Below are 17,710 nucleotides of genomic sequence, written 5' to 3'. Positions count from 1 at the left end.
ATTTTGCCATGCCATTTTGCAACATCCAGATGCCATTTTGCTGGTTCTGAGAAAGCAAACTACACGGAATCAATAAAATCTTCTAAAAGCTCATCTTATCCACCGGAATTCACAAGTATTCCTGACACCACCTTTGTTACATGAGGATAATAATATGCTGGTTTGACTAGTCTGGAAGAATGATGATTGATTCTACTCATGAACATGATCACTCATATCAGTCAGTGAGGTTGCAGGTTGTTGAGGTCGATGATGTGCGCCTCCAGCCGCTGGGCCTCCCTGATGATCTCTCCCATGCAGAGGCCCATGGAGCCCAGGCAGCAGACCAGCAGCCCCCTGTCGTCCCCCTCTGCTTCGGCTTCGCCGGCGTCGTCATCGTCCAGGTCCAGCAACGCTGCCGCCGCCTCTGCTGCGTGCGCTAGGAAGGCGCCCACCACCTCCCCCGGGGTCGTTGCCTCTTGCTGGTCGTCCTCCTCCTCCTTGTTGCAGCAGCAGCAGCAGGAGGAGGAGGAGGAGTCATCCCCAGCCTCAAGGTCGTCGTCCTTGATGATGACATCCTGATGATGATGAGGATGATCAGCAGGCGGTGGTGATGACGACAGCATGCGGAGGCAGTGCCTGAGGGAGGTGGAGACGATGCTGCTGAAACACCGGTGGATCCTCATCATGTCCTCATCAGCCTCCACGCCTGCCGCCACGCGTGCCTGGCGGTAGAGATGCAGCAGCCGCGCCATCCTGCCGAGGCTGCCCTGGATCCTCTCGTAGCAGGCCGCCGGGAACCGCGGCAGCCACAGGTAGGAGGGCTCGCCGCCGGCCTCCGCCGCGTGTCTCCTGAGCAGGGCCAGGCTCTTGCTGATCACTTGTGATTGTGATGATGGGCCATCAGCAGAGCTGGCTGCAAGAAGCGTGGTAGCGATGCATCGGGTGAGGTGTTCCCTCGCCTTCGCCGACGGCCTCGCTCCTGGCTGAAAGAGGATGTCCGCCATGACGGTGCAGGAGATTCCTATGAAGGTCTCAACGAGGCGCGCGACGGTGAATGCCATGGGAGTCTCGTCGTAGCGGCGGCCCATGATGATGACGACGGAAAGCGCGGCCGACACGCCGCCGGCGGGGCCGTAGGCGCGGCTGCGCTTGAGGAAGGTGGCGACCACCATCCAGGGGACCAGCGCCAGGAGCCGCAGGTCCATCATGCCACTCAGCTGCTGCTGCGAGATGAGCAGGCAGCCCACCGCGCCGTAGACGGAGCCCAGGGCCGTGCCGTGGGCGCGCGCGGCCGCTACGGCCCAGGTGGAGTCGCGGCTCGTGGAGATGGTGGTGGCCACGATCAGGCCCGACCAGAAGCCGTGGTCGTTGTTGAAGAGCAGGCCCAGCAGGACGGCAAGGCCCAGCGAGAAGCCGCACTTGGCAGCAGCCACGAGCTTCTTGTTGCCTTTGGTGGCCGTCTTCTCTTGTTCGTCTGCTCTGCTCTTGTGCTGGTGGCCATGGCCATGGTCGGCTGCCGGCGCGATCTTCTTGTTGGCGTTGGCATCGCCATTATCACTTGCGAGCAACAAGCCGCCCGCTGCTCCTCGGAGCTGGTAGAGCGAGAAGAGGAACAGCCAGCAAGGATCCTGCTGCGTCTGCAATGGCAAGTAGGGTGGCTTCGAGGCGAAGCTTGCAGTCTGCTTGTTGGCAGGCGTCGTGAGGAGGGCGAGGCGTATGTGGTCCCTCATGGCCATGATGCCGGCATGATGCTTTTGCAGTTGCAGCAGGTTATTGCACTTGCTGTCGTTAGTTGTTCCGTCGATCACCATCATACTGAGCGCCATCTGCATTCCCGTGAGTGGCGTCTCCACCCCGTCGTAATCCACTGCTATTGTTCGTCGTCGCTCCCACTGCACATCCTCCTTGATGGCGTTCATGCGGCGGAGGAGTGCGGCGCTCGCCGATGCCAGGCGGTTGGCCTCCGAGATGCACGCCGCCATCTGCCATCGCCGCTGGCGGGTGCACGCTGCCGCCTCCCCACCGCCGATGAATATGATGGCGGCGTCGACCATGACCCTGACCCTCTCCGCCGCGAGCCCCCTGTACGCCCTTGCCTTGTCGGTGGCCTCCCGCGTGGCCAGCCTCGGCCATGGCAGCAGCACGGCCAGCAGCGCCGCTGCCACCCCGAGCGCCGTGCACGCTACCACGTTGGCCGGGTGCAGCACAGCAAAGGCGCGGGTGGGGTGGTCCCCCTTGTGGAACCTGGCCACGTAGATGATGATGATCTGCCCCAGCGCGATCCGCTTGGCCATGGGGTCCACCGACTCCGGCAGCGCCACCGCGAAGGTCGTGAGCACTACGACGGCCGACGTGGCGAGCACGGACTCGGCGGCGCCGGTGCGGTGTGCGAGCCAGAGCGCCAGCACGGAGGGCGCGGCGCCCATGAGGGTGGCCTGGAGCGCGCTGACGGCGCCGCGCAGGGCCGTGCCGAGGGTGGCGTCGGTGACGATGATGACGGTGACGACGTAGGAGAAGGCCGGGAAGGTGATGTGGCGGCGGACGGCGGGCGGCGCGTAGAGGGAGACGAGGCCCACGATGATGCAGGCCAGGGCGGCGCGGAGGCCCGACGCCAGGGAGGAGCGCCAGCGGCCCACAAGCAGCTGCCGGGCCGAATCATGAGCTGCCCGCGGGAGGTGCACGGGGCACGTCTTCTTCTCCATCGGCGGCTAGCTGCTGCTGCGTCCTTGGTTCAATTATATTGGCTGATAGGAATTGATTCACCAATATATATGTGACCTCTACTAGGTATTGCGTGCTGCTTTCTTGGTAGATTCTTGACTTGCATATTTTGAATTGGTGGTGCTGCATCTATACAACTTTCTGGTTTCTTGTTAACTATATAGCTCGTAGCTCTAAAAAGTAGCAGCTTGTTGATACCTTACTGGCCATTCTCGCTACTCCACTACTTTTGGCCGGATCAAACAAACCCCTCATTCATAACCCCTCATTCAAAATTAAGCTGCTTTAACGTATTTGTTTACGGACGTCCAAAACAAGGTAACTTCGCTCAAGTTAATTATGCCGTATATTATCTGTATATGTTTACATATGTTGTGGAGCATATGAAACCTGCTTACTTAGGTGTTTAATTTATTTGCTAAGAATTAATAGTTGTATAGAACATATATAATAATATTATGCATGTATACATATATATAGAGAGAGAGCATGTATTACAACCGGGACTAAAGCTCCCCTGCGGTGGCCTTCGGTGGCATTTTTTTTATCCGGGACTAAAGCCACTTTAGTCACGGGTCCAATGTTAACTGGCACTAAAGGGGTTGGATGGAAGGTCGGTTCTCTAGTAGTGTGAATATAATTGGTGATGCCTTCCACGACATGCGCGCATGCATAATAAGTGGATGCTGCGCTAGCTAGTATTTGCAATTCCACTACTAGAGAGAATTGAAGTAATGAAGTCCAACGTCGGGTCCATTCCATCCGCATTATATTGGGACGCGGCGGCGAGCTTGCAATCGAATCGAAGCAGAAGATGGATGAGTTAGTATGCATGCGATGCTTATGGCCGCAGAAGGGCGTCAAAGGTTAAAGTTGCAGCACATCTCATCAGCAAAAGGAATCGACGCAAACCAACTGATTTCAGAACTTGGCTAAAGAGTTTGGAGTTGATCTTATAATTGGATAGTTTGGAGTTCAAAACTTGTCCATTCGAGAATTCCGACTCAACAATATTGGTATATAAATGAGATTTAGATGTAAAAACAAAAAAAGATTTCCTCTCCAAGCTAGTATCCAGTGGGATGGATGCACCGTACGCGCACGCGTACGGGTCGTCAAGGACAGGGGCGTCCCTAGGCAGCAGCGAATCAACATGCATGTGCTTTGCGCTTTGGCCTTTGGGCTGCATGGAACAGACACACGATGACGTCTCTACCTAAATTCTTCCTCCTCATGGCCGGCATACCTAGAACAAAGTTGGTTAAAGACACCCAGCTGAGCTCGATCGATCACGCACCCACTCAGCACGCACGCACCACATTTTCATCTTTCTTTCTTTTTTCTTTTGCCTTTTATTTGGTGGACTCCAGTTGATGAACATGCATCCTGCCAATTTGCAGTTTACTAGCGATTTATCTATTATCTTAATACAACAATGTTAAATTAAATGAAGCCTAGCGATTTATCTATTATCTTAATACAACAATGTTAAATTAAATGAAGCCACCACGTTCGTCGTCGAGAAGGTTTAGAAATTCACACGTTAATCGAAAAAAGAGAAGAATATGAATCGTTGGATTTTATGAAGATCTAACCGTCTAAACTAATCCAAAGAGTCCATATCAAATACGATTAATATATAAAAATATAAATTGAGAATTTTAAAAATATAATTTCCTTTTCGTAAGTCAATGCGTGTCTCGCTTGACCTTGACTTCCATGTTTCCACGTTAACTAAAATAGCATTTTTTAACCATGTGAATGAATTTTAGCCGTCACTCAATAGCATTTTTTAATCCGATCACGTCAGCTAGCTGGTGCACCACCAAACAAGTCTTAATTCGATCACGCCACCTATCCGATGCAACAAAAAAACACATGCAGTCTAAATCTTATAAATGGAAGGACTCTCTTCTTGCCATAACGGAAGTGTAAGGGTCTGTTTGGTTGGACCGTGGCTGTGAAAAAAGCTATTGTGGGCTGTGAGAAAAGATGTTGTGAGCTGTGAGAAACCTGAAAGCCATTTGGTTAGAATAGCTGTGAAGCTATAGGTTTAGTAAAAAATGTCTATAATGCCCCTGAACTGCTAGGTGACTGCTCATATTTAAATTTTTTTGTAAAATACTGTTTTGTTCACTAATTCACGTGCAAATTATCATTTTAGAAAGGGAAACTTAATTTTCTTAAAGATTTGCATTCACCATAAACATATGGTCCACGTAAATAAAATTATAGAATATTACAAAAGATATATGGTTCACGTAATGATGTCCTTCTTCGACATAACTATCTCCCTCTCCCACTAACCAAATCATCAGCTATCCTACTGCAAATTGAAAAGTATCTTGGCCCCCTAAGTGGGTTTTGGTGATTTAATAATAAAAGCTTAAGTAACTAACAAAGTTTCAAGTGCACGAGTAGGTTCAAATTAAGGTAGCACTTGTGATGGACCTCTCAAAAGGAAATGAAATGATAAGCGACATCTCTAGTGATTTAAATTTATTTTTAGTTTGAATTTGAGTTTAGGAATGTTGCACTATTAAGGGGGATACATGTTCTCTGGTCTTGGTGATGAATAAGGTGCTCAAGATGACCTAACAAAAACATATGAGAGACACTGTTTGCACTTACACATCACATGGGATTTTTATAAGTGCTAACCAAATAGGTCCGAAATTTTTTGGAAGTTTATCCAGAATATTCCGGAATTAACTGTTTCCCGAGAGTCTCTGGAAATCCGGAATTTTCCGGACGTTTTTCCGAAGGTTCCGGAAATTTCTAAAATTTTTGCCCCAACGGTTATATTCTATGTGAACGGGTATAAATACCCCTCCACCCCTCTCCTGCGCCTACTTTTAGCCACTTCACTATTCAGACTTTGAGAAACACCTTGAGCTCCTCCTTTGCTCCTCTTTGACTTTCTAGTGAGATTTGTTGGGGATTTGAGAAGAGATTGGTGAGTAGGCAAGGGTTTGTGCTAGTGAGCTGCAACTCCATCTGTTGAGCACCTTTGTTCTTCGTCAAGCTAGCGGCACATATTCATTACTCTTGGAGCTTCAAGCTCCTAGCCGGCTAGGCGTCGCCCGGACGAGCATCCAAGCTTGTGGCTATCCCGGAAAGTTTGTATTATACCTACAATCGAGTAAGTAACTCTAGCTTGATCTTTGTGGTCGCTAGAGGGAGAAAAATGACTTGATATAAGTCCACACTTTGTGGATCCTCAACGGAGACGTAGGCTGTGAAGCTGAACTCCGGTAACAAATCCTTGTGTCACTCTTGCTTGTTGTTCTCTTTTCACTCATATTCTTGCATAGAGCAACTATTTAGGTCAAGCCAGTGACACGTATTCATTACTCTTGGAGCTTCAAGCTCCTAGCCGGCTAGGTGTTGCCCAGACGAGCATCCAAACTTGTGGCTATCCCGGAAAGTTTGTATTATCCCTACAATCGAGTAAGTAACTCTAGCTTGATCTTTGTGGTCGCTAGAGGGAGAAAAGTGACTTGATGATATAAGTCCACCCTTTGTGGATCCTCAACGGAGACGTAGGCTTCGCGGTGTGAAGCTGAACTCCGGTAACAAATCCTTATGTCACTCTTGCTTGATGTTCTCATTTTCACTCATATTCTTGCATAAAGCAGCTATTTAGGGTTTGTACTCGATCTACTTTTCTAGTATACTTGGAGCTATTTTATCTCTCTGAATAGACATAAAACAACATGTTAAACAACCTATATTCATCGATCTAAATTCCATCGAGCCCTTCTTAGGGCTGTAGTTGTTTTCAGGGAGTTCCGGGATAATCTGGAGATTTCTCCGGAAATTTTTGGAACAATCTCCGGAACTTTTTAACAAGTTCGTTTCAAGTGTCAAATTTTCCAGATTCAACTATTCACCCCCCTCTAGTCGACACTCTAGATCATTTCAATGGTATTCATGATATCCTCATTCTCTCCATCTGGATTGTCATCTTGTGTTTCTATCGTGGCACTGTGTTGTAGCAGATACTCCTCATCACCATCACATCTATTGAACAACTTGTCTTGCAAATTGCTACCGCGAATAAAATTATGCAATGCCATACAAGCTAGAATTATATGCTTCTGAGTATGAGTAGGAAAACTTGGAATGTCCTTCAAAATATGCCACTTCTGCTTCAAGATCCCGAAAGCCCGCTCAATGACATTTCAAAGAGATGAATGCAAGAAATTGAACACCTCGTACTTCCCTTGAGGAGCATGCCTATTACGAAGTCAAAACTCTAGTATATGGTATGTGCTTCCTTTAAAAGGGGCAAGATTTCCTATTGATTTGGATTGTTGCATCTCTGAAACTAAATGGATAAAGTTAACAAGTCAGCTCATATACTCAAAATGCAAAATGATAAATGAAAAAAGGACAATACACAGTTCTTACATGTAGGTGTTCGTCCCACCATTCGTTGGAGCAGTCACCAGTTTACTTTGCCTCATTCCATCCAAGACCAGTGGAAGAATTCTTGAACTCCATAAACCATGTATATTCCTTTTTCATATTGTCCAACTTATTCTTCAATTATTTCTTTGTTTGCTTCAGCCTAGTTTTTTCTTCATACTTAGTTACCAGATTTTTCCAACCAGCTCTAGTGAACATTCCCAAGGACCTATTCCCAGCTTCTATCTCTCCTTTGCATATGTCAATGAAATGCCTCATATTGGCATCACACCAATCTACTTTATCAATCATTCTTGAATAAAGAAAAAAAATTCATTCAATTCACAATCATAACAATATCAATAATCATGCATCCTTCAATTTATCATGCATCTACCAATTTATCAACACACATACACATATAGAAATAGTAACCTAGCAGTACCACATAAATCATATGATAAAATATGAGTTACTAGCCTACCAAGTACCAACTGCATGAAAAGAAACAACAAATACAAGTCATGCAAAACCCTGTTTTACATGTTCATGCATACGACATGGAGGTATTTATCTAGAAATTCTCACGTTAATCAAAAAAAAGAAAAGAATATCCATCGTTGGATTTTATGATGATCTAACGGTTTAGACTAATCTAAAAAGCCTATATCAAATACGGCTGATAAATATATAATGTATATTTAGAAAAAAAATAGAGAGAAAGATGTACACCGTGCGTATCAAGCTGATATCTGATATTCATATGATTTCAAATAAAAAAGAATAACTGCCATGATCCATGGTCCATCTTACCATTGATTCAAAAATGAATGGCTCAGATATCTCATGTGGTCTCATGCACATGTGAAAAATTCATGTTCTGCTGTTCTAACTTCATGCTCGTGTTATATTACACATTTCTTCTTTTTTCCTTCTTTCCGGGCAAATTATTCGCCATGTTCCATCATATTGGAGCAAGCTTTCATTTTATTGTAGAAAGGAGATAACTAGATCACTGAACTAATCCATACACAAGATCAGGTTGGAGTGTCAAACATTAATGTATAGAACATTTGATGGATTTCATCGAATGTCGTCTTTAGAGTCTTCTGTTGCTAAGCTGGTATCACTGACAGTGATATACATGTATATATCCACAAAATATCTCATTTAATTTGAAATCTTCAATTATATTGGATCCTACACGTATATATAAAGCAGCTAGCTATTTGTTGCCATGCTGCTGGTGATGTTGGTCGTCATGCCTGGCCTTCTGCTCCACCTCCGGCAACTCCTCCATCGACGTCGTTGTATGGGATGATCTGTGGTCCAGCCAAGCAATGATGTCTTGGAAAACTGTCGAGATATTGTTGGGCGACTCGCCGGAGGTGAGGGCATGCCACATGCCTGGGTAGAGCTTGAGCGTCTTGTCCTGGCTCGCCGCCGACCGATACAGCAACTCGCTCACCGAAGGGTCCGTGACCTTGTCCGCGCCGCCGTGCACGATCAGGAACGGCAACGACACCTGGTGCAGGATGTTTGCCTCCACGTCCAGGCTGACCTTGAGCAGCTCGGACGCGGTCTTGAGGCGCGGCTTGTCCTTGTAGCAGTAGGGGTTGCCCCGGATCTCGTCCCTCTTCTCCTGCGTCCTGTAGGCGGCGTCGATAACGTCGTTGGTGGGCACGACCTTCCAGGTGGGTATGATGGAGGTCATGGCCCTCAGGATGCTGACGACCACGGGGTGAGGTCGCATGTCGTCGGCGATCTTGCACATGGGCGCCACGAGCACGGCGCCCGTCCAGAAGTCGGGGCGTGCGCGGTGGAGGAGGAGAGCGACGGCGCCGCCCATGGACTCGCCGAGCAGGAAGCGGTGCCTGACGGTGGCGCCGTGGGAGCGGACGACGGAGGCGAAGTGGTCGTCGCAGTCCTGGACGAGGGCCTCGAAGTCTGGGACGTAGCCCTGCAGGCCGTCGGAGCGGCCGTGGCCCTCGTAGTCTAGGCCGTACACGGCGTACCCGGCACGGGCCAGGCGCTCGCCGGTGCCGCGCATGGTCACGCCGCACTCAACGGCGTAGCCGTGGCAGAGGAAGACGAGCGCCTTGGGAGGACGAGCATCCTTATTCCTCTTCTTCCCAGGCAGCCATCTGCAGGCGAAGAGGCTCATCCCCCGCGAGTTCCTCACGTACTCCTAGCATATAGATGTATGGATAGATCCGTGATCCATGGACATAATAACCAACTCCATCACATGCACGCATCATACCTCTTGGTACTCGTGGTCCAGGACGTCGTCCTCGCCGCCATCATCTCCGCCGCCGTTGCTGCTGCTCATCGCGCGCGGAGACACAGGGAGGGAGATGGAGAAACGCTGCGGCGGCCGGGGAATTATTGATGAAGAGAAGAAGACCACCGGAGTTGAATGTTCCGATCAACGACGGACAAGATTATTCAACTCGATCGATCATCTTCAACTGCTAGCTAGCAGGGCCGGCCGGAAAAGCAGGAAACCATAATTGAGAAGGAGACCCAGGGATATGGAACCAAAATAAACCAGATCTTTTTCTTTCAAAGTTCAAAGAGACACCTTGACGCAATGGGTCTCCATCAGCCGATGAAGGGGACCTCTCAACCAACTAGAGCCCATTCTTCTTACTTCAAGGCAATGTTGGATGTTGTTTTCCTTAGTTAGCTTGCTGATACTAGCTTTTTTTATATAAGCTAAGAATTAATAACGTCCATGACGGTGACTTGTGAGACGAGGAGCATCTTACATATGCCAGCGCTACCCCATTCGTACATCCACAGATGGGTGTCATCTTCCTACATGTTTTGCACGCAACTATGTATATGCAACTACAAACTAGCACTCACATCAACAATTTGATATCCAACATTTTCGTTACAGCTGCTGTATACAAGACATTACATACAAGACGGTATAGTACGTGTTTGTTTGTTTTCACTAAAGTCACTATCTGATCTAATGTTAACTGTAAGCATCTTAAGTTACGAAGTTGATACCCTCTCATTCAGCCATTTGATGATGTCTGAAAACACAATATCAATGTTCTCCTTAGGTTCACCAGAAGTCAAAGCATGGCACATCCCTGGGTACAACTTTAGTGTCTTATCCTTGCTCTCCGCTAATGTATACAGCGCCTCACTTACAGATGGGTCGGTCACAGCATCACCACCACCGTGGACTATGATGAACGGTAGAGTAACCTATTTTTGAACAATTACAAGAATAATAGAATATTAATGCACCATATAATAAAAAGTAGTTTTATTGGCTGATGGATGCTAATTTATTAACATGGTGACAGATCAGTTGTGCGAACATATATGATTTTTATACTTCGAAAAAACTTCTGTTAATATTGCATACTTTGCATTGCATTACATTTCCACGTAAAATTAGTATGCACAGATTATGATTATTGAGCTAAATGGAGTACCTTTAAGTAGCCCACATATGAGTTAACTACCTGATTTGGTAAAAAAAAGGTGTTTTGTATGACATTTATGGTATCCAGAACACAATTAATCTCAGTGATATTTTGATAAAAAGTTCCATTCCAAGCCTTGCTCATACCTTGTCAAGATTGTTTTCAATATCCAAGCTTGCCATGAAAAGTTCATAACCGGTCTTTAGCCTAGGCTTTCCCTTGTAGCAATAATGATTATTTCTTACCTGATAATAAATAATGGTAATAACTAGCAGTTCCACAAAAAAAGTATTTCAAAAATTAAATCATCTTTTAGGTTTGAGCATTCCTATCTTTTCCTCACACCTCTTCACGCCATTCCTCGCTTTTAATCGCCCTATCAATGATATCTTCATTGGGGATGATTCTCCATGTAGGGATCACATTGCTGAGCTTGCTTAGAATAGAAATCACAATGGGGTGAGGCTTCATATCTTCTACAATCTGTGTGAATGGTAACCAATAGGCAATTAAATTTCATCATGATCAGATATTTAGTCTTAAATATGTATAAATGACACTATGACAAAACAGCTGTTGGCAACAAATCAAAATTGTTGGAAAGTAACCTTGCACATTGGAGCAACTAAAATGGCCCCATCCCAATAAGTAGGTTCCTTCCTATGAAGCATAAGCACAACAGCTCCCCCCATGGATTCTCCAAGCAAGAATCTCTTTTGGTTCTTGTACTCTACTTTCTCTATACAAGGGGGAATCATAGTATTAATGTTTGAAAAATGTTAATGCAGATATACAAATATTATGTGCGGTAGTTGAGTGCTAGAAATTTAATGTCCATTATATCTATATGAGATATGTTTTTCATAAAAGAATTTGAAGTGGTCATAAGAGAAAATGTATAGGTGTCTTCTTATAAAATACAGTTAGCATGTGGCGTCATAACCAAAAGCTTTCATAATTAACCATATGGGAAGTATTAATGGAGCTTAGAATAGGTGATTACATTAGTTATGCATACCACAAACACTTGCAAAGTACTTCGAGCAATCAACTACAATGTCATTGAAACTTGTAATATAACCCTGAAGTCCAGAGGACTTTCCATGGCCTTCATAATCCATTCCATGCACAGCAAATCCTGCATGCGCCAACCTAGCACCTGTGCCTAAAAGCAACAATCTCAAGATGTATAAGCTAATTATGAAAAATTTATATATTTATGCTAGGTTTATTAAAATTATAATGATTCTATATACCATACCCTAATAAGAATACACGGAGAGTAGTTGATGCGATTTATATCTATCATAAATTGTACCATACTTGGTCTAAACCCATTACCATTCATTTGTGACCAAGACATAGTGATATGATTAATTTTTGAAATAAAGTAGTGCATGAAAGTCACATCATTATGGTATTTACCTCTCATTGAAATGCTGCATTCCATAGCGTATCCTAAAAAGCGTAGAATAAAAGAACCGAATCAAATAATGTGAAAAAGGACAACTTCACTCTTCATTAAAGTTGCATTGGAAATTGAAAACAACATCATATCAACAACCCCTATTAGTTACCATGGCATAGAAATATGAGGGCTTTCGGTTCATAGTTTGAAGGTCTCCATTGACATGTAAACAAATTCATTCCTCGTGAATTCAAAATATATTCCTACAATAGAAAAATTCGAATAGATGATATTGAGAAGAAACTTGGTATGCAAATTTATTGAATGGTTGTTTATATCATCACAACAAAATATAAAAATTATCTAGATAAGTTAAGTTCTAATTAAAAGAATAGACAAGATAACTTGACCTCTTCATACTTGATACCAATGTCGGCCATTTGCTATGAAAATGAAGCAGTAGCACTAAGGCATAAAACATTGTGTACATAAGCAATTTATATTTAGAAATGGTCAAAGATAAGCAGGTGCCCCATTGTGTGGATAGCTTAATTTGAAGGCACACATTTTTGTGTGGTACTGTTTGCATGTATGCATGGCAAGATTGTGTGGTTAAGAAATAGCTATCTTTAAGCAGGCTAAGTTTAGCAAACTCAAACAAGCTACTTATTGATAAGCTCATCCCAAACTTCTATTGGTTCTATGTACTAGCATGATCAAGTCAATTGAAATTTGTTTTTTTTATAGCTAGAACATGATTATGTTCTATATAACAAGAAATTAATTGTTCTCATAAGGATAATTTTTTTCATTTTTGGGTTGCATTAGGTCTTAAAATAAATATTCACAAATGTTGTGTGACACCTTGATAGAGCAACTAGTAACTCCTCATCCCAACAGGGACTATAGCCTAGTTTTCCAATGACGAATGCATTATAAGGTGAAAGGTTCTCTCTTTGGATGCTATTGCAACTTTTTATTGTTTGCCGTATTAAATAATAAGGAATGGATGGTCATTTTAGTATGTTATGGCAGGCCATGGCATGATCATTAGGTGGCTTGACAAACCAATCCTATTAGAACACACGAGTTATCTTCATGATTACCTGAGGTGAGTTTTGCCGTGGACCGGATCCAAAACTATCAATCCGGACCTCCTTCCGGACCATTCCGGCTAAACCGAACGGCATCGTGTAACAATAATGATATTTATTTATCTTCTCGCTCTGAATCTTCGATCTACCCGCTCAGCACGAGAGGAGGAGGAGATGGCGGCGGCGGAGATGGTGTTGGAGCGGCGGGCGTACGCGCGGGTGGGGCTCCTGGGCAACCCCAGCGACGTATACGGCGGCAGGGCTCTGTCCTTCGCCATCGCCGACTTCTCCGCCACCGTCCGCCTCCGCCCTTCGGCCGAGCTGCTCATCCAGCCTCACCCGCACCACGACCTCGTCGCCTTCCCCTCCCTCCCCCACCTCGTAAGCGACTCCTTCTTGCTATCAATTCAATCGATCTGTATGTCTATTCTTCCATTCCACTAGTAGAGATTTACATTCAGCTGCAGGATTATTGTTGCTAGGGTCCCTAAACATGGATACTTGGATAGCCAATTCATACCACTAATAGACGTCATTTACAACCAAAAGAACAAGACAACAGAGCAAACAGCAAGAGTATTTGATCTGATAACCTGAAGCTGCAGCAGTACTTACCTTACCTCCGAGGAGTTGATCCAGATGGAGGAACAATAGTCTTCAGCTTAATTACTCGTTTCTTTCGTCGCCTTGACTTCGTTCTTGACGCTTAGAAAGGAGGGATGGTCCTCTTTATTGCCAAGCTGACCCTTCTAAAGCTTCTCGGCATACTAGCTGACTTGCAGACAGAGCACTAGCTCGAGAATAAGTGCTTCCTCTTCTTTTCCACCCACCATCCTCTTTTTTTTTTCTGAAGATAAGATAATGATCTTTTTTTTTTCCAGAATTGCTTTATATTGAACGGTTGGAGTCAGAAAATTCCTTGTAATGTGGGATTTGATTTTATACAATTCCAGAAAACACAATTAAAGAATATGTTCTCGTGTTTCTTTTATCTTATCTAGGCCTCTTTTGGCCAAATCTTATGCTGGTTTTAAATCGTACAGCCATGTCATCCTCTCTGATGACATATCATAAGTTTATCTATTATTCTTTTCTTCACCCTTAGCCAGGGGCAAGATGATCATTCTTCATGATTCGAGTTACATTATTGGAACAGATCAAGCATTGTAATTTTGTCAAGCAAACCCAATCATAGAATGTATTTGTACACCTCTCTTATGTGCACATTTTCAATTCATGGAATCCATTTTCTGCTGAACAGGAACACAACTGATAAATCTATTTTTCTATTTGAATTGTAACATCAGAACACCCATCCCTCGTATGCTAAAAAAATAAATCTTACGAAGTTACAATACAGAAAAAGCGTGTCTTTCTGAAATTTTGGCGCAAGGCAATTTTTTCTTTAACTATTTTCAATATAAATGGGCCTTATCTTCCTAACCCGACTGGAGTGAGCCTGGTATTGTTATCAAGGCAACTTTTCTGTTTACTATTTTTGGAGGTATGCATACAAGGGCAAAGCATTTGGATCAGGTTTCATTTGGCTAAGAAGAAATATATTCGGTGATAGGTGTTACTGTTGGATTATAAGTGAATTGCCCACCTTTCTCTATCAGCTTAAGCTTTTGGGTTGAACTGGTTGGTGCATGCAAATCAATATGGTATCAGGGCCAGAGGTCTCGAGTTCGAATCCTAGCGGGCATGATTAAAATAAAATAATTGCAGCCCATTCCAATTTCCATATGCGGTTTGAGCGAGCCTGCCCGTGAGGGGGAGTGTTGAAGTATAAGTGAATTGCCCACCTTTCCCTATCAGCTTAAGCTTTTAGGTTGAACTGGTTGGTGCATGCAACTCAATAGTTACTGAAACATGAAGGCACTTAACTATGCCTTTACCATCATTTAAGCAAATAATTTTTGTCAAGTATTAATTCCTTTCCCTTTTTGTTTAGGTGAATCGTTTGCAAAGTGAAGGATATTATGGAGGTGTTCGGCTGCTGATGGCTATCTGTAAAGTTTTCTACAATCACTGTATTCAAAATAACATCAGTCTAAAAGCTGAAAATTTCACCTTATCCTATGATACTAATATTCCTCGGCAGGTAACTACTCGAAATCCTCTTCCTTTGTTCGCCTCTTTTGCTCCCATTGCATATTGGCTGCTTCTATTCATATTGCTATGTGTGATAGCTGGTGAAAAGATACCATTATCCTTGAAAACTAACAACATAAAAAGATTTTAGCTGTGTTTTCCTGAAGCACTGTAGATAAGTCCTAGCTATAACATTTTATTGATATGTTTATGAGTTGGAGATTAATACATATTATCTTGACAATTTTGTTCTGTAGGCTGGGCTATCTGGTTCAAGCGCGATTGTTTGTGCTGCTCTAAGCTGCCTTCTTGACTTCTATGATGTCAGGCATTTAATAAAAGTTGAATTGAGACCTAATCTGATTCTCGATGCTGAGAAAGAGCTTGGAATTGTTGCTGGACTTCAGGACCGAGTGGCACAGGTTTATGGGGGACTGGTTTATATGGTACGCGATACAAGCATTCGTTATTGGCAGTTAAGCGCCTGCATACAGCATACATACTGCTACCTAGTGCGAACTCTATTATTTAAGTTTCATTTTTTTTACTCAGGATTTTAGCAAGGAGCATATGGACAAGCTGGGTCATGGCATATACAGGCGTTTGGATGCCAATCTGCTTCCTCCTCTATACCTCATCTATGCAGAGAACCCCAGTGACTCTGGCAAGGTTGTTATTGAATTAAATCAATACACTACAATTCATGCTTAAATTTTGTCATGCCACCACAAAATAAGATTGAGATGTTTCAGTCCTCCAAATCAACAGCCATCAATGTTTTATATCGTAGGTCCACAGCACTGTTAGGCAAAGATGGTTTGATGGTGACGAGTTCATAATATCACGTATGAAGGAAGTAGCGCAGCTAGCGCTTGATGGCCACAGGGCTTTGCTGCAGAAGGATTATACTGAGCTTGCGAGGCTTATGAATAGGAACTTCGATCTACGAAGGTAAGTTTAATGCGCCTACCTGAGCACATGCATGGTTTTGGAATGCGAATTGAGTTTTATGTGGTAATTGTAGAGAAATGTTTGGAGATGATGTACTTGGTTCAGTGAACATAAAGATGGTGGAGGTGGCACGCTCCGTGGGCGCGTCATCCAAGTTCACAGGCAGCGGGGGCGCGGTGGTTGCGCTGTGCCCAGATGGGGAAGCGCAGGTGGAGCTTCTCCACAGGGCTTGCCAGGAGGCTGGCTTTGTGGTACAACAGATCATAGTTGCACCCTCGGCGCTGTCGGACGAGGAGCTGACAAGCTTGTTAACTTGCTAGTGGAACGATGGATGAGCTGTTGAGTAGTTGAAGCTACTGTTTTATTTGTTTCGGAGGTAAAAGGAAACAAAACAATATAACTGTATGGTTTGCCAGGTTATGTGTTTTGATATGTGGGATGCCTTGCATGACCGATTTTTTTTATTTTTTAGCCTTTTTTTTAAGATTCTCACGAATAGGTGAAAACATTTTAAAATCTCGACCCTTAGCTTGGCATCACTATTGGTGGCGTCAAGTTTGTATGTCTCGACGCCAGAGTGTTTGACGTCTAGGTCGTTGCGCTATTGGTGACGTGGATGCTGACATAGCAGGTGGTTTGACGCCAGCGTGGATGGCGCCAAGATCTAAGGCGCCAAGTCTGGTGTGGATGGCGCCAAGATCTAAGGCGCTAAGTTTAGCGCCGTAGAGCTTGGCGTCGAGCTGTTACTGTAACTCTTGATGTTTCAAATGAAAAGTATAATTGTTTCGAAGAGCATATAATGTAACAAATGACAGTGCAGTTCAGCTAGGATGCGTGCATTTTGGGTTTGGCGTTGAATCTTTTTTTGCTACAATTTTTTAAGGAATTTTAAATATTTTTTGCTTGGGCCCTGGGCGGCAGCCCCTTCACGTTGTCCTTTGACTCGACACTGTTCTCGCACGATTGATCGTTGCCAATTCCAGAAAGGCCCTGTCCAATCCTTTTACTATCAAACAAGCACGCCGTTCAAAAAAATCCTTTTACCAAACGCCGCCATCGTTAATCTGTTTAGGTAAACATGCGCATCCGTCACGCGGCACGCTCACGGCACCGGTGCGACGGTGCCTTGCGCGAGCGAAACGCGGCGCAGGGACAGCGACGCCTCCGGCGAGCCCGAGCGTGCGGCCGCGGCCACACGCTCACAATCTCACCCCCATCGAGCACCCGCCCCTCTCCCTGTCATGCGCGGGCGCAACATTCTCCCAGCGTGGAGTGGAGCCGTGAAGGGGCCGCCGCCGGTCCAAGCAAAAAAATTAAAATCCCTTAAAAATGAAGAAAAAAAAGATTCAACACTGGGTTCAAACCTAGATCTTTATTGAACCTAGATCTTTGGGATAAGATGCACGTGTCCTAATCAACTGAACTACATTGTGGTTTGTTGCATGCTCTTCGGAACCATTATACTTGTTTCATTTGAAACGTCCAGAGCTATAAGGTAACAAGTCGGCGCCAAGTTTGGCCATGTCATCGTCCACGTCGCCAATAGCGCAACGACCTAGGCGCCAAACACTCTGACGCCGAGACGTGTAATGGTGGTGCCA

The 17,710-nt window shown here is 44.8% G+C and overlaps 4 protein-coding genes across 8 annotated transcripts; 1 reads left to right on the top strand and 3 right to left on the bottom strand.

The window, feature by feature from the left end:
• Window positions 1-221: 221 nt before the first annotated feature.
• On the bottom strand, window positions 222-2,684 carry LOC101756990. The gene is made up of 2 exons (XM_014805512.2): window positions 528-2,684; window positions 222-479 (listed from the first exon to the last, which is right to left on the bottom strand). Exons 1-2 carry the CDS (start codon window positions 2,682-2,684, stop codon window positions 222-224), a joined length of 2,415 nt encoding a protein of 804 aa, XP_014660998.1.
• Window positions 2,685-8,170: 5,486 nt separating this feature from the next.
• Window positions 8,171-9,863, bottom strand: LOC101783985 (caffeoylshikimate esterase). Its single transcript, XM_004977607.4, has 3 exons — window positions 9,698-9,863; window positions 9,377-9,591; window positions 8,171-9,301 (listed from the first exon to the last, which is right to left on the bottom strand). Exons 2-3 carry the CDS (start codon window positions 9,443-9,445, stop codon window positions 8,339-8,341), a joined length of 1,032 nt encoding a protein of 343 aa, XP_004977664.1. The 5' UTR covers window positions 9,446-9,591; window positions 9,698-9,863; the 3' UTR covers window positions 8,171-8,338.
• A 117-nt stretch (window positions 9,864-9,980) lies between these two features.
• LOC101782364 (caffeoylshikimate esterase) lies at window positions 9,981-14,985 on the bottom strand. Of its 5 annotated transcripts, none has more exons than XM_022828262.1 (8): window positions 13,685-14,985; window positions 12,140-12,233; window positions 11,988-12,020; window positions 11,581-11,727; window positions 11,171-11,301; window positions 10,908-11,045; window positions 10,709-10,807; window positions 9,981-10,338 (listed from the first exon to the last, which is right to left on the bottom strand). In XM_022828262.1, exons 2-8 carry the CDS (start codon window positions 12,207-12,209, stop codon window positions 10,120-10,122), a joined length of 837 nt encoding a protein of 278 aa, XP_022683997.1. In that variant the 5' UTR covers window positions 12,210-12,233; window positions 13,685-14,985; the 3' UTR covers window positions 9,981-10,119. The 5 variants fall into 5 exon arrangements, with proteins under 5 accessions (XP_022683997.1, XP_004977659.1, XP_004977658.1 ...); XM_004977602.4 differs by having other exon boundaries at window positions 13,680-14,984; XM_004977601.3 differs by lacking the exon at window positions 13,685-14,985 and adding an exon at window positions 13,077-13,203.
• Window positions 13,153-16,571, top strand: LOC101783587 (glucuronokinase 1). Its single transcript, XM_004977605.4, has 6 exons — window positions 13,153-13,445; window positions 15,019-15,168; window positions 15,416-15,604; window positions 15,711-15,827; window positions 15,949-16,109; window positions 16,183-16,571. The coding sequence occupies exons 1-6, from the start codon at window positions 13,173-13,175 to the stop codon at window positions 16,427-16,429; spliced, it is 1,137 nt and encodes a 378-aa protein (XP_004977662.1). The 5' UTR covers window positions 13,153-13,172; the 3' UTR covers window positions 16,430-16,571.
• The last annotated feature ends 1,139 nt before the right edge of the window (window positions 16,572-17,710 follow it).

Source organism: Setaria italica, chromosome VII (assembly GCF_000263155.2).
Source record: "Setaria italica strain Yugu1 chromosome VII, Setaria_italica_v2.0, whole genome shotgun sequence".
NCBI classification, from domain to species: Eukaryota; Viridiplantae; Streptophyta; class Magnoliopsida; order Poales; family Poaceae; genus Setaria; species Setaria italica.
Note: the sequence above shows the minus strand (reverse complement) of the source record. Positions and strands in the feature narration are given on the sequence as shown.

Excerpts from the sequence above, each read along its gene's own strand:
- LOC101756990 (XM_014805512.2), bottom strand. The coding sequence starts at position 2,684 with ATGGAGAAGAAGACGTGCCCCGTGCACCTCCCGCGGGCAGCTCATGAT. Across the intron at positions 480-527 it reads TCAAGGACGACGACCTTGAG|GAGGAGGAGGACGACCAGCA; the intron begins GCTGGGGATGAC and ends TGCTGCAACAAG.
- LOC101783985 (XM_004977607.4), bottom strand. The coding sequence starts at position 9,445 with ATGAGCAGCAGCAACGGCGGCGGAGATGATGGCGGCGAGGACGACGTC. Across the intron at positions 9,302-9,376 it reads TGGACCACGAGTACCAAGAG|GAGTACGTGAGGAACTCGCG; the intron begins GTATGATGCGTG and ends TCTATATGCTAG.
- LOC101782364 (XM_004977601.3), bottom strand. The coding sequence starts at position 13,160 with ATGCCGTTCGGTTTAGCCGGAATGGTCCGGAAGGAGGTCCGGATTGAT. Across the intron at positions 11,728-11,987 it reads ATGCAGCATTTCAATGAGAG|GCACAGGTGCTAGGTTGGCG; the intron begins GTAAATACCATA and ends TGTTGCTTTTAG. Across the intron at positions 10,339-10,708 it reads TTGAAAACAATCTTGACAAG|GTTACTCTACCGTTCATCAT; the intron begins GTATGAGCAAGG and ends GTTCAAAAATAG.
- LOC101783587 (XM_004977605.4), top strand. The coding sequence starts at position 13,173 with ATGATATTTATTTATCTTCTCGCTCTGAATCTTCGATCTACCCGCTCA. Across the intron at positions 13,446-15,018 it reads TCCCCTCCCTCCCCCACCTC|GTGAATCGTTTGCAAAGTGA; the intron begins GTAAGCGACTCC and ends CTTTTTGTTTAG. Across the intron at positions 16,110-16,182 it reads AGGAACTTCGATCTACGAAG|AGAAATGTTTGGAGATGATG; the intron begins GTAAGTTTAATG and ends TGGTAATTGTAG.